This window comes from Peromyscus leucopus, chromosome 16_21, assembly GCF_004664715.2.
Source record: "Peromyscus leucopus breed LL Stock chromosome 16_21, UCI_PerLeu_2.1, whole genome shotgun sequence".
Classification (NCBI taxonomy): domain Eukaryota; kingdom Metazoa; phylum Chordata; class Mammalia; order Rodentia; family Cricetidae; genus Peromyscus; species Peromyscus leucopus.
The window spans coordinates 10798502-10812982 of record NC_051084.1 but is presented as its reverse complement, the minus strand read 5'-3'; the positions used below and the strand labels follow the sequence as shown (position 1 = coordinate 10812982).

Sequence of the window (14481 nt, the reverse complement as noted above, 5' to 3'; positions counted from 1 at the left end):
AGTTAGTGTTTTCTAATTCAATTCCACTATGGTCAAGGAACCTAATACATTTTTTATATCATTAATTGTTTTATTTTTTTATGTGTATGGGTGTTTAGTTGCATGTATGTATATGCATCACATAAATGTCTGCTACCCACAGAGGCCAGAAGAGGCTATCAGATCTAGAACTGGAATTACAGTGTGAGCAGCCATGTGGGTGCTGGGAATCAAATCCTGGTCCTCCAGAAGTACAACCAGTACTCAGAACTGCAGAGTCATCCCTCTAGCTACTCAATATCTTGAAAATGATTGAAAGAATTTACTGATCAGGATACGGTCTACCTGGTGGACTTTTCTTGTGCATTTGAAGTAAAAATTCTGCAGTTGTCATGTGTGGTATTCTAGGAATGTGCGTATATACTACATAAATATAAAGCCTCTACATATGGCTTGGATCATAAAACAGTCACCAGTGTGGTCTTTTAAGGAAGGAGGAGAACTACGCAGTCTTTTATACTTCCATTGCTTGTCATTCTTTCCTGTAGGCCTGTTTTCATTTCCTCTTCAATCTGAAGAACGTCCTTTAGTAAGTATACCTTGTACTGGGGTTAGAATCCTCAGTTTTGTTATCTAAAAAATGTCTCTATCTCATCTTGTATTTTGCCTCAGTTACTTTTCTATTACCAGGATAAAACACTATGATCAAGGCAACTTACAGAAGGCGGGGTTATTCTGGGGTTTACAGCTCGAGGGTTAGAGTCTACAATAGGATCAGTTGAGCAGCAGCTCAGATCCTCACATCTCAAGCCACAGGCAGCAGGCAGAGACTAACTTGAAATGGCATGAGTCTTCTGAAACCTCAAAGCTTGCCCCAGTGACATTACTTCCTCCAGTAAGGCCACACCTCCTAATCCTCCCCAAACAGCACCAACTAGGGACCAAGTATTCAAATGCCCAAGACTTATGGAGGACATCATTTAAACTACCACATACTTTTAAAGGACATTTTAGCCGGGTATGAAATTTGTTGACTTTCTTTCAGTGTTTAAAGTTCCGTCCACCACCTTCTGCTGTTGGAGTAAAATCACCCGTGCTGTGGAAGCACTTTTATCTGCAGCTGCTTTTGTTTTTAACCTTTAATTTCACCAATATGAACATTATGTCTCCAGCGATTTTGTCATTAGTTTGAGGTAGTTTCTCATATAGCCAGGCTGGCCTTGAGATTGCTATGTAGCTAGAGATGACTTTGAGCTGATCCTCCTGCTTCCACACACAGACAGCATGAGCGTGGACGGGAAAAACAACCTGCCGCTGTTCTCTCCTTCTACCAAACCCAGCTCCTCAGGCTTGCCGGCACGAACCTTTATCTACTAAGCCATCTTACTGGCCAAGAGGCACAGTCCCTTCTGCCGTGGAGGCCACTACCAGCTGGCAGAAAGAGCTGGGTTGTGATTAAAATCATACTCACTGATTATTCTTTAACCAGGTTCTATAAAGTGAAGATAACTAAATGCCCTCTAATGCTTAAGTAAATTCTCTAAGGGATTAATCCAGTGTACACACTCTGGCTGCGTCACCTGGTGGTGATCTGAATGAAAATGGTCCCTATAGGCTCATATGTATCAATGTTTGGTGCCTAGCTAATAAACTGTTTGGGAACAATTAAGAGGTGTGTTCTTGTTAGAGTAGGTATGTCTCTGGGGAATGGGATTTGAGGTTTCAAAAGTCCACACCAGGCCCAGTCTCTCTCTCTCTCTGCCTGTGAATCTGGATGCAAAGCTCTCATTTACTGCTCCAGCACTGTGCCTGTCTGCTTCGCACAATGGATCACTGTCTAACCCTCTGATTAAATGTGTTCTTTTATAAGAGTTGTCTTAGTCATGCTGTCTTCACAGCAACAGGACAGTAACTAAGACACACCTATACTAAGGTCCCAGTCTCCCCATGTCATGAGAGGATGTTTCCTTCCTTCTTTAAACCCAAGCATGTATCCCCGATCTGCAGTAAATGTCTAGAAATGTAATATTAGAAGCTAAGGAAATTGCTCAGTGGTTAAAGTTCTTACCACACAAGCATAACAACCAGAGTTCAGATCCCCCCAAACCCATGTAAATGCCAGGCAGAGTGACAGCCTTCCTGTAATTCCAGTCTTAGAAGGTATAAACAGGGGAACCTCAGAACAAGCTGGCCACTGAGGTGAGTCATACTGGGGGTCCTGGCTTTGACTGAGATAGTCTGCCTCAATGAGTTAAGTCTGGAGAACATGGAGGATGACCCCCAATATCAACATTGAGCCCCCACATACATACACACGAACCCATACCCACACATATGCAAAATCATGCACGTATAACATGCACAACACACACAGGAATATGAGAAATGAGAACAATGTGACTGAGGCAGGAGAAATGGTGCAGCAGGTAAACACTTGCCACACAAGGCTGATGCCCCGAGTTTGGTACCCGGAGTCCACAAGGAGAAAACTGACTCCACAGATTTGTCCTCTGATCTCCACACATGCGGACACACACACACCTCTACAATAAATGTATTGGTTTTATGTTATTTATTTTTATTTCTTCAAGACAGGGGTTCTCTGCGTACCCCCAGTTGTCCTGGAACTCACTCTGTAGATCTGCCTGCTTTGCACTACAAATGCTGGAGTGCCTCAGAGAAGAGCAGCAAGCCCCCCCCCCCACCCTCCATGCAAAGATGACAGAGGGAAGCAGCCATGTTATTTTTAAAATGTAATTCTTACCCTAGAGTGGTAGTGAACACATATAATCTCAGCACTCGGGAGGCTAAGGCAGGAGAACTGTAAATTCAAGGCTACACAGTAAGGTTATGTTTCAACAGACTCACACCGTGTAGGCTGGCCAAGCAGCTCGGTTGCGGGGCACTCGTCTAGCCTGTACAATGCCCAGATTTAATGCCTGGCACCTGTGGAGAAGAGCCAAGTGCAAAACAACATGTGTGTATTTTATAGATGAGAAAACTAAAAGTTCAAGAAGCTACACTGCTTGCTAAACACAGAGCTTTTAAACTCATAGAAACTGAGTCCTAGCTCTTTCAGCTACACCAACATGCTCTCCACTGATCTCTCAAACAAGTGCTTCTCACTGCTTAGATCCATCTGTGTCTGTGCCACTGGGGCCACAGCAGGCCCTTGCATGTGCTAGCCACAGCAGCACATGTGATAGACCACTAAGCTACTCAGATAGACACTCAGCCCCCAATTTTTCTTTAAAATTTTTTTAGATTTATTTTACTCCATGTGTTTGAGTGTTTTGCTAGATTGTATGTCTATGTACCAACTGTATGCCTAGTGCCCTCAGAGGTCAGAAGAGGACATTGAAACTGCAGTTATGGATGTTTATGAACATTACATGGGTGCCAGTAACTAAAGCCAGGTCCTTGGCAGGAACAATAATTGCTCTTAACTGTTGAGTCATCTCCAGCCCCAAATTTTCTGCTTCTAAAAAAATGTTATCAGAAAAAGAGTCCATGGCCAGGCAGTGATGGCGCATACCTTTAATCCCAGCACTTGGGAGGTAGAGCCAGGCAGCCTGGTCTACAGAGCGAGCTCCAGGACAGGCACCAAAACAAAACAGAAAAACCCTGCCTTGAAAAAAAAAAAGAAAAAAAAAAAAGAGAGAGAGAGAGAGAGAGAGTCCATGAATTTGAAAGAGAGCAAGAGGCTGGGGTGTGCAAGAGAGTTTGGAGGGAGGAAAGGGCAGAAAGAAATTATGTAATTATGATATCAAAAATTTAAATTTATTTAAAAAAATTAAAGTGCTTCCTATAATCCATCATAAGCCTGACATAGTGGCACATACATTTAAGCCCGGCATTTGAGAGGCAGAGGCAGGCAGATGTCTATGAGTTCAAGGCCAGTCTGGTCTACTTGAGTTTCAGGTCAGTGAGGGCTACAGAGACCCTGTCTCTTTAAAAAAAAAAAAAAAAAAAAAAAAAAAAAAGTGACTTTTTGCCAGGCATACTGGCTCACCCCTGAAATCCTACCACTCAAGAAATACAGGCAGAAGGACTGCAATTTTGTGGCGCGCGCGCGCACACACACACACACACACACACACACACACTTTAACACACACAAATGTAAGACAGAGAGACCCTGTCTTTTTTTGTTGTTTTGTTTGTTTGTTTGTTTGTTTGTTTGTTTGTTTTTCGAGACAGGGTCTCTCTGTGTAGCTTTGCACCTTTTCTGGAACTCACTCTATAGCCCAGGCTGGCCTCGAACTCACGGAGATCCACCTGCCTCTGCCTCCAGAGTGCTGGGATTAAAGGCGTGCGCCACCACCGCCCGGCGAGACCCTGTCTTAAAAAGTTGTAGGAAAGCTACGCAATTCAAATTTCTATTTCTGTAAGAAAAATGAAATGATATGTCAATGGGCTGCTAAGATTACAGAACAGATGACCAAATATTTAGAGAACAACACCTTTACTCCTTTACTATGTAACAGTTATTCTGACATGTGTTGTGTGATGGCTGGAAACATCCTTATCTCCACTGTCCCTTTGTAATTTGAACATTATTCTCCAATGACATTATATGTTCTCAAGATTAGGACATCAGAATCTGAAAACTGACCAGACTAGGGAGCTCAGCTCAGTGACAGCATGTGCTAAGCAGTGCACAGTCATGGGTTCAATCCTTCGCATCACAAACACCCTGAGCAGACAGCAAAACAAAGTGTTCACTGGTTTATCACAAGTAAGGGTTGTTTTTTTAATTTATTGTTTCCTGTGGGTTTTGAGACAAGGCCCCATACTATAACCCAGCCTGTCCTTAAACTTGTAGGCAATCCTCCTGCTTCAGCCTCCTAACTGTTGGGAGCTACCACATCCACCCTTTTAAAATAAAATTATATACATCTTCCAGAATGGCTGCAATGAAAAGGACAGAAAATGCCAAGCGCTGTCAAGGATCCAGAATCAAAGTTCCCACACACTTCAGTAGCAGACATGCCAATTAGCACACCATGTAGGACTGTATTCATGAAAACCCACACATTCTACAACCCCAAAAATCCCAAGCCCTGGTCTTAAAGAGACTCCCAATAGGCATGTGCACATTTGTCCCTAAATAAACATGTACTAGAACATTCCTAGTATCTCACTATTATTTATAATGGCTCTGAGAAAATACATAATATTCACCAACAGCAAGTATAAGGAAATTGAGTTATATTCCCATTAACAGAATAGCCTACAATGATGAGGTCAACACGATGCAGCATGATCATGCCCTGAACAGCCAGACGAGGGCTAGGGAGCTGGCTCAATGGTAAAACGCTAGCTGTGCCATGAGGACCTGAGTGCAGTCCTCAAAACCCACATAAGAAGTTGGCTGTGGCGGTGTACGTTTCCGGTCCTAGCTCTAGGCAGGCAGAGATAGGAGGATCTCAGGAGCTCATTGCCAGCTAGCCTTGCCTTAATCAGTGAGTTCCAGGTCCCAAGGAGGTAACTGACAAACAGCTACTGAGAAATGATATATGAACACATGCACACACATATACAAGACACAAAAAAATGTTTAAGCCAAACAGAAGCCAGATACAGTAGTGTAAACCTGTAACACATACACAGGCAGTAAATAAAATGCCTAAAATATGTATGTGAATAAATACACACATTGGGCAGTATTTACGGTCCACGCACAGGCACTGGGCTCAGTCTCTAGGACCACAGGGTGGGAAGTGGGAGAGCCACTGTGGTGCACACCTGTAATCCCAGTCCTTGTGAGACTGAGGCAAGAAGACTGTAGAGACTCTGTCTCAAAAATGAAAAATTTGGGGGCTGGGGATACAGCTCAGTGGCAGAGCACTTGTCTTAAGCACACAAAGCCCTGAGTTCTATCCCAGCACAAACCAAAACAGAATATGAATCTAAAGATTTTGTTTGTTTGTTTCTCTTTATTTTTGCGACAGGGTTTCTCTGTGTAGCCCTGACTGTCCTGGAACTCACTCTGTAGCCCTGGCTGGTACATACACTGTGCAATAACATTTATATAAAACAGGACAGCGGTTCCATTTTGATGGAGGGGTAATTACTGAAAGAAGGTATGGGTGGTGCAAGAAGTCTCAGTGCTGGGAATATTGCTTCTCCACCAGGTGCTTCAAGTGGGGGCCGTGTTCTGCCTGAAACATGCAATAGATGCAGAGCATTTTGGCAGCAGAGGTTAAAGGGCAGCTCCAGAATGCAGCCTGCACTTGAATCTCCTTCCGTTACTTACTAGCTGTGATTCTGGGCAAGTTCCTTAACCCTTCGGCTGCAATTCTTCATCTACAACGCAAGCTTCCGCCTCCAGTTATAATCTCAGTTACAACAAGACGGAAGATGCTTGTTAGTAGAGATGGCCATCACTAAATGTTTGCTGAACAACATTTACAAGTTAATACAAGAGGTTTATTCTAAAGCAACATTAGAAAATGAGAAAGGAAACAGGAACAGGGTTTGAGTGTTACTAGAAAACAGAATAATTACTAGAGAAGCGATGGTGTTAATAACTAGTCTAGCTGATGCAGTGGTACAAGTCTTTAATCCCAACACTCAGGAGGCTGAGATGATTCTCTATGAGTTCAAGGCCAGCCTGGTCTACAGAGCAAGTTCCAGGACAGCCAAGGCTACCCAGAGAAACCCTGTCTTGAAAAAACAAAAACAAACAAACAAAAAACTAGTGTAGCACAAAGGAAGGAATTTAACCTACAAGTTGAGACTAGTCTTACAGATTTCCACCCAAAGGCCCTGACAGTAAGCCTCTGAGAGCAGAGGTCTGCACGGCCCATGGCGGTGGGGTGGGGTGACCTGGTGATCTCCAACATCTTTCCAGTGCTTTGACACTCTGGAGCACCAGGAGGCCCGGTCAAGAACTGCAACAGCTCAACTCAGGCTCTCTTGCTCTCCAAAAGGAATTCTGAACCTTCCCACGCCTCTGAGGTCCATCACCTATGTTTATAAAAAACTCAGGTTGACATTTTCTACAGTCACTTAAGAGTAAATAACTGGCTGGGCGGTGGTGGTGCACGCCTTTAATCTCAGCACTCAGGAGGCAGAGGCTCGCTGATCTCTGTGAGTTCGAGGCCAGCCTGGTCTATAGAGTGAGATCCAGGACAGGCACCAAAACTACACAGAGAAACCCTGTCTCAAAAAACAAAAAAAAGGTCGGGCAGTGGTGGCGTACGCCTTTAATCCCAGCACTCGGGAGGCAGAGCCAGGTGGATCTCTGTGAGTTCGAGGCCAGCCTGGGCTACCAAGTGAGTTCCAGGAAAGGCGCAAAGCTACACAAGAGAAACCCTGTCTCGAAAAACCAAAAAAAAAAGAAAAAGAAAAAAAAAGAGTAAATAAATAAGATTTCCAATGGATTTCTGAAATAGGCAGCGAGTGTTCTATCATCCATACTATGACCCTGTCCCTAACACCTTTGGCCATATTTTACAACTACTCTTTACTAAACACTATTTATATGTCAAGCACTGTAACAAATACCATATTCCCAATCCTCAAAAACATTCCGCTAGCCCCTATTACTCTTTCCTATTCTTTTTTTTTTTTTAAGATTTATTTATTTATTATGTAGACAGTGTTCTGCCTGCATTGTGTCCCTGCATGCCAGCAGAGGACACCAGATCTCATTAAGGATGGTTGTGAGCCACCATGTGGTTGCTGGGAACTGAACTCAGGTCCTCTGGAAGAGCTCTTAACCTCTGAGCCATTTATTCTCCAGCCCTCTTCCCTGTTCTTATCACTTACCCCCAAGGACAGCTCGGCTGGGGAAAGACTGCCCTGGTCAACAATGGCAGAGTTAGAAGATGGATCTGTTTTGTCTGGATCCAAAGCCTATGCTCTCCCCCTCAACAGAGTCCCCTGACTGACTTCACATCCTATCATATACCTTCTTTCTTGTCAATCCAAGGTCATTAGTTGAGGTGATCAGGCAAGAAGAAAAGCCAGACACAGTGCCGTTATACCAATAATACCAATACTTCAAAGGCTGAAATAGACAGGCAGGGTTCTCAAGAAGAGGGGGAGAGGAAAAAAAAGAAAAGGAAACAAACAAAAACCACTAATAACCTAATTTAGTGAAAAATCTATTTTAGCATTTATGTATAAAACAGGGTCTCAATAAATGGCCCAAACTGGCCTCAAATTTAAGACCTTGCTGCCACAATTTCCCAAGGGCTGGGATTACAGGACTGCACCCCACACACAGCTAATTCTGACTGTTTTTAAAGGAAATCATATTACTTCCCATTGCTAAGTAAAGCTCTTTTCATGGGTCCATTTCAATGAACATTTAATGGTGTATTAAATTTCTGCAGAGTAGACAATGGTCACCCAAACCATGGGTGAAATTCCTGAGACATTTAATCCCCACTGCCTTTCCAGTGCCCAGATCAATATCTAGCATAGAGAAAGCATTTAAAATAAATAGCTGAAATTAATAAAATGACCAGAATGCACATTCTCATCACTGGTCTGTCCTCTCTGCTCTAGGGCACGGTCCCTGAAGTCAAACGGCCCTGCCAGACAGACACCTGCCACAGTAACAGAGGAACTCTGCAAACCTCCCCAGCTTTCCATCCCCATCGGGTTCCACACGCCACAGAGCCACAGCTCTTCTCCTGCTGTGGGAGTGGATGCAATACCATCATGGCATACATGATTAAACAGTGAGTCCAAAGTAAACAAAGGCCCCGGGAGTCTGGCCTTTCCAACCAGACCTATAGCCCACTCCTCTGCAGGGGCACCTGAAGTTGTAGCTTTAAGTAACCTCTTCCTCCTCCCAGACCCACACCCAGGAAATCAGAAATGGCCCTCCATGCCGAGCATACTATTTCTACTTTATTTAAAGCAAAAAAAAGGCTTTCTTCTCCCAGGACTCACCAACTGTATCAGGGAATACAGAGTTAGCTGCCAGCTTGAGTTACATGACACCATGCCTGGGGGGGGGGGGGGCGTGGGGCCAAAGGCTTCAGCATGTATCATTAAAATTGATATTCACAGAAGGTGATGAAACGTGTGTGCACTACAGGAAAAGTGCATAGCATGTGTGTGTGTACTCTGGGGAATATGCCCCAGAGTTGGGAAGCTGGTTCTGCCACACCCCTTTATCTTCTGGACATGTCACTCATCCTTGCTGGGCTTCTTGCTTCCTCAGTCAAAAGTGAGGGGTTGAAGTCAGGCATGGGGACATATGCCTTTAACTCCAGCAATTGGGAAGCAGAGGCAGGAGGATTGAAGTCAGCCTGGTGTACATATGAAGTTTCAGAACAGCTGGACTACACATACTGAAATCTTGTCTCAAAAGAAAGAGACAGAAGGAAAAGAAAGAAAAGGGGAGGGGAGGGAAGGGGAGGGGAGGGGAGGGGAGGGAGGGGAGGGGAGGGGAGGGGAGGGGAGGGGAGGGGAGGGGAGGGGAGCAGGGCAGAGAGGCTGGACTACATCAAGAATTATTCACTTATTCCAGAATGCTCTGAGAGATTCAGGTACGTGCATTAGGCATTCACAACTCCCACAAGAACGTCTACAATGGCAAATGTCAATTATTCCAGCACTTGGAGGCTGAGGCAGGAAACCCACTCCAGGCTACCTTGGGCTACCTTGAGGCACTGTCTCAAGAGAAAGACAGACAGAGACGCCAAGAGAGAAAGAAAAGGTCAACAACACAGCTCAGCAGGTACAAGCATTTGCCATACAAGCCTGACGACCTGAGCTTGATTCACAGAATCCACGTGAATGTGAAATGAGAAGCGACTCCCCAAAGTTGTCCTGCAACTTCCACATGCACGCTGTGGCATTCCTGCACCTCCACAAACACCCACAACACACACATACCCAGTAGTGACAATCATTTTTTAAAACTGTCAGTATATATGAATTTATCTAGGCAGGTCTATGAACGGTACTAAACTGTCACACGTTATGACCCCAAAATAAAAACATCCTTCGTCCTCCCGAGCACTTACTACGTGTGAGGCTCTGTTGTAAGTCTTTACATATAACAACTCACTGTAGTCTTCTCACTAACTTCTCTAGACCGGCTCAACATGTAGTCCCAGTGGGCTTGGAACTCTGCGTTCTCCAGGCTGGCCTCAAAATCCCACTCCTACGTCCGCCTCCAAAACGCCAGGACGGCAGGCAGGTGCCACCACAGCAGCCTACAACAATCTTTCAGTACTAAAGCTATCCTCAGTCTGAAGATCGTCACAGTGGATGAGGAAGTGCTCAGGCTCTAGGAGGAGCCCTTGAGCTCAGGCGTGTGTAACATAGCTAACCCAAAGACAGATCTGAATCTAGCTGATGAAGTCTAAGATCACATAAGCCGTGTCAGTCAGGAAAAGGGGAACACCATGTCAGGAATAGACTCACACACCATTTGCTAAATACAAGGAGAAAGGACTGAAAGGCTACATCAGCACAAGCCCGGGTGTTCCATGTTGACTGGCAACACACGCAACACACACACACACACACACACACACACACACACACACACACACCCCTCTTTTAAACTACTATCCACTGTGCAGACAAACTGCATCCCTAGAGGTACTTGAGACCACCTAAATGAACAACCATCACCGACCCCAGGTTAGAAAAAGGAAAGAAAACAAACTGCAAAGCTAGCTCCCAATTTTTTTGCAGCCACCAGTTCGAACAAGTTGCACCATCACGTGGAGACCAGGAAGGAGTCCTTCAGATACAGCTGAAAGTCGTCTTGCTGGTCAATCCCTCCTGCCCCAAATACCGAGCCACAGAACGGCTTAACAGAAGGCTACAAAGCCCAAGTGGACACTGGCTGTCAAAAAAACTTCCACGGCATCTTAAAGGGAAGGCTGCTGAAACTTTATCCCCAACTCCGCCGACCTTTCTCCAATTAGTCTGTGTAATGAGAAGAAAGCGGGAAGAGAAAGGAGGGAGGTCCGAAAGGAGGACGAGCCTCGGGTGGAGGGCTTACATCTCTGCAAGGGTGATGCAACAGGGTCAGACAGAAGAGGAGGAGCTCGCTGCACAGAAGCCAGCCAGCGTCGCCGCTGCAAATCTAAGGGGACGCGGGTAATGCAGCACCGGGCGGCAGAGCGAGCAATGGAGCGGGGGCCGGGCGGCTCCCGGGGCGGCAAGAGGCCTGGAGGGCTGGGCAGCGGTGCCCGGGAGGAACCGGCTGGCCCGGCTGGGCTCCGTGCGGGTCCTGGGCCACGAGAGAGCCCGGTGACCCGCGCAGGGGGAGGAGGGGCGGGGGAGGAACGCAGCGCCGACAACGGCCGGCGACGGTCGGACCGGGGCCGGCCGGCCGGGCGCGGCCTGAGAGAGACGGGGTTTCGGGAAGGGCCCGGGTCCGCGGGGTGTAGCTCTCACCGGGACAGGTGCTTCAAGATCTGCTTCTTAATGATCCCGGCCATGCCGCAGCGGCGGCCCGCCTGCAGGGCGGGCAGGCAGCCGTGGCCTCCTCAGCTGTGGCGAAGAGGCGCCCCCTCACCTCGCCGCGGCGCGGGCACCGGCTGCCGTAACCACAGCGGCCGCCATGGCGCTCTGTCGCCCCCGCCGCGGCGCCCGGAGTTCCGCCACGTTCCCACCCACCCGCGCGCGCGCGCGCCGCGCCGCAGCCTCCCGCGGAGACGAGCCGCGACCGCGCCGTGCCGCACGCCGTCCTCCCGGCTCCCCGTGGCGAAGGCGCGCGGCGAGGGGCGGGGACGCGCGCGGCGGCACAGGCGCACGGGCTGAGACGCCCGGGGAGCCGAGGCTCACGAGGCGAAAGGCGAGGCGGCGAGGGGCGGGGACTACGGGGAGGGGGAGGGCCTACGCGCCGAGGGGCGGGGTTCTCCCCGCCCGGAGCTGGCCAGTGGCGCGGGGCTTTGCTCCCAACACTCCCGGAGGCAGAGGCAGGCAGATCTGTGAGTTAGAGGCCAGCCTGGTCTACATAGGGAGTTCCAGGACAGCCAGGGCTACATTGAGAGACCTAAATCCAAACAAATAAAAATTGGGCCGGGCGGTGGTGGCGCACGCCTTTAATCCCAGCACTCAGGAGGCAGAGGCAGGCGGATCTCTGTGAGTTCGAGGCCAGCCTGGTCTCCAGAGCGAGTTCCAGGAAAGGCGCAAAGCTACGCAGAGAAACCCTGTCTCAAAAAACCAAAAAATAAAAAATTAAAATTAAAATACGCAAGTGTCCTCTGGACGGTTCTTGCAACCTCTAAGTCTGAAATCTCACGCTGAGGACTATGTGCAAGGCCCTGAGTTCCATCCACAGTACCAAAGGAAAGCGCCTCAAACCCCGAAGAGCAAGGACAATAAGGGACAATAAGAAATGTTTCCAGTGACCCTGTCTGACATACTATTCTAGTGATTTTGTGCCAAGAAATCTGACCGTTAGTGCTTCCAGTTTCAAGAAAAGAAGTCTCCGCAGTTATTAAACATCTATCAAATACATAAGGTCTTTGTGGTAAAATGTCAGACGAGCCTTCAGGGCTCTGTTAAACACAGGTGGAGCAGGCTTGCTCCACACGTCACCACTATATCTAGGAGTCTAAGATACCATCTGACCAAAGCTATACAACTGGGACAAGGACTGAATCCTGTTTCCATGTAGGACGATGGCTCAGTGCAAGGATCTCATTTCCCAATGCAGCATTCTGACAAACTGCTGAGAAGTCAGGACTCCAACCTACCACACCAAAGGTAAACAACATACTTTGCATAAGGTTTTAAAAAAAGAAAGAAACCCAATCTCCCTATTGACCAGTATTATATATGATTCAAATGAAGGGGGGGGGGGAGACCCGGCATACTCAGCAATGGCTTCCAGCTGCCCTTGGAGAAAGAAACAGGCATGCAGATGAGTGCTACTGTCTTCAATTGTTCTTTAGTGTGGTTAGTTGGTTAGTTGAGGTTTTGTTGGTAGTAGTGGGTATTAAACTGAGTGCCTAGTGCAAATGAGGTAAGCACTCCACCACTGACCTACAGCTCCCGACACCCCCTTTTAAAGATGTATTGTTTTTATTTATCTGTGTGTTCCTATGTGAGTTTATGTGCACTATGGGCAATGCAGGTACCTGCAGAGGCCAGAAGCTGTCAGGATCCTTTGGAACTGGACCTACAAGCAGTTGTGAGTGCTGGGAATTGAACCAGGGTCCTCCAGAGCGGTAAGCACCTAAATGCCATGGCTCCACCCCACAGCCCTTCTAGTTTACTCTTGACTTGATGTTTTTTTTAAGATTTATTTATTTATTTATTTAATTTATTTATTATGTATACAGTGTTCTGCCTGCATGTATGCCTGCAGACCAGAAGAGGGCACCAGATCTCATTACAGATGGTTGTGAGCCACCATGTGGTTGCTGGGAATTGAACCTCTGGAAGAACAGCCAGTGCTCTTAACCACTGAGCCATCTTTCCAGCACCACTTGACTTGATGTTTTGAGACAAGGTATCCATATACAGCCCTAGATGGCCCAGAATTTGCTTTGTAGATAGACCAGGATGGCATCAAACTTACAGCAATCCTCCTGCCTCTGCCTCCTGAGTGTCAAGATTACAGCTGTGCATACACCTGGCTATACTGTTTTATTCACTCCAATTAAAATTCATTGAACTTTCACCAATTGTCATAAGTTTTTCCAAAACTTTATTCCAAGACTAGCTAGCGGTGTTTCCAGGATGGATTTTTGTTTTGTTTTGTTTTGTTTTTCGAGACAGGGTTTCTCTGTGTAGCTTTGCGCCTTTCCTGGAACTTGCTTTGGAGACCAGGCTGGCCTCTGAACTCACAGAGATCCGCCTGCCTCTGCCTCCCAAGTGCTGGGATTAAAGACGTGCGCCACCACCGCCCGGCTTCCAGGATGGATTTTTAATTAAAAACAGTTTGGGCTTGCTCTTCCTGCTGCCTGCCAATCCAAATGTAGAATTTTTTTCCCCAGCACCATATCCGCCAGTGCACTGCCATGCTTCCCACCATGATGATAATGAACTAAACCTCTGAACCTGTAAGCCAGCCCCAATTAAATATTTTCCTTATAAGAAAGAAAAGGGGGGTGGGGCTGGAGAGATAGCTCAGAGGCTAAGAACATTAGCTGCTCTTCCGGAGGTCCTGAGTTCAATTCCCAGCAAATGTGTGGCTCACAACCATCTGTAATAAGATCTGGTGCCCTCTTCTGGCACGTGGGCATGCATGCCGGCAGAACACTGCATGCATAATAAATAAAAATAAATCTTTAAGAAAGAAGGGAGGGAGGGAGGGAGGGAGGGAGGGAGGGAGGGAGGAAGGAAGGAAGGAAGGAAGGAAGGAAGGAAGGAAGGAAGGAAGGAAGGAAGGAAGGAAGGAAGGGGGGAAGGAAGGGGGGACACTTTGGATCAGACACAGTAGTACAGTCTGTAGTACTGGCTACTCGGGAGGCTGAAAAAGAAAGATATTGAACCCAACGATCCAAAGTCAACATGGCCAGCAAAGGAGACCCTGTCTCTAAAACAAAACAGAGTGGCACATGC

The 14481-nt window shown here is 47.0% G+C and overlaps 1 protein-coding gene and 1 long non-coding RNA gene across 3 annotated transcripts in view; one reads left to right on the top strand and one right to left on the bottom strand.

Annotated features, from left to right (window-relative positions):
- Positions 1–11584, bottom strand: part of Uhrf1bp1 (UHRF1 binding protein 1) — a 46840-nt gene extending 35256 nt beyond the window's left edge. For both annotated transcript variants that reach the window (XR_005090176.1, XM_028888349.2), the window contains exon 1: positions 11362–11584. Coding sequence is in view for 1 of the 2 variants with exons in the window: in XM_028888349.2 (XP_028744182.1) it covers positions 11362–11405 (44 nt within the window). In the remaining variant the exon portion in view is untranslated. The remainder of the gene's footprint in view (positions 1–11361) is intronic.
- On the top strand, positions 10719–13194 carry LOC114706114. The gene is made up of 3 exons (XR_003736490.2): positions 10719–11061; positions 12590–12678; positions 13049–13194. It is a non-coding gene; the product is annotated as an uncharacterized LOC114706114 (long non-coding RNA).
- Positions 13195–14481: the final 1287 nt, after the last annotated feature.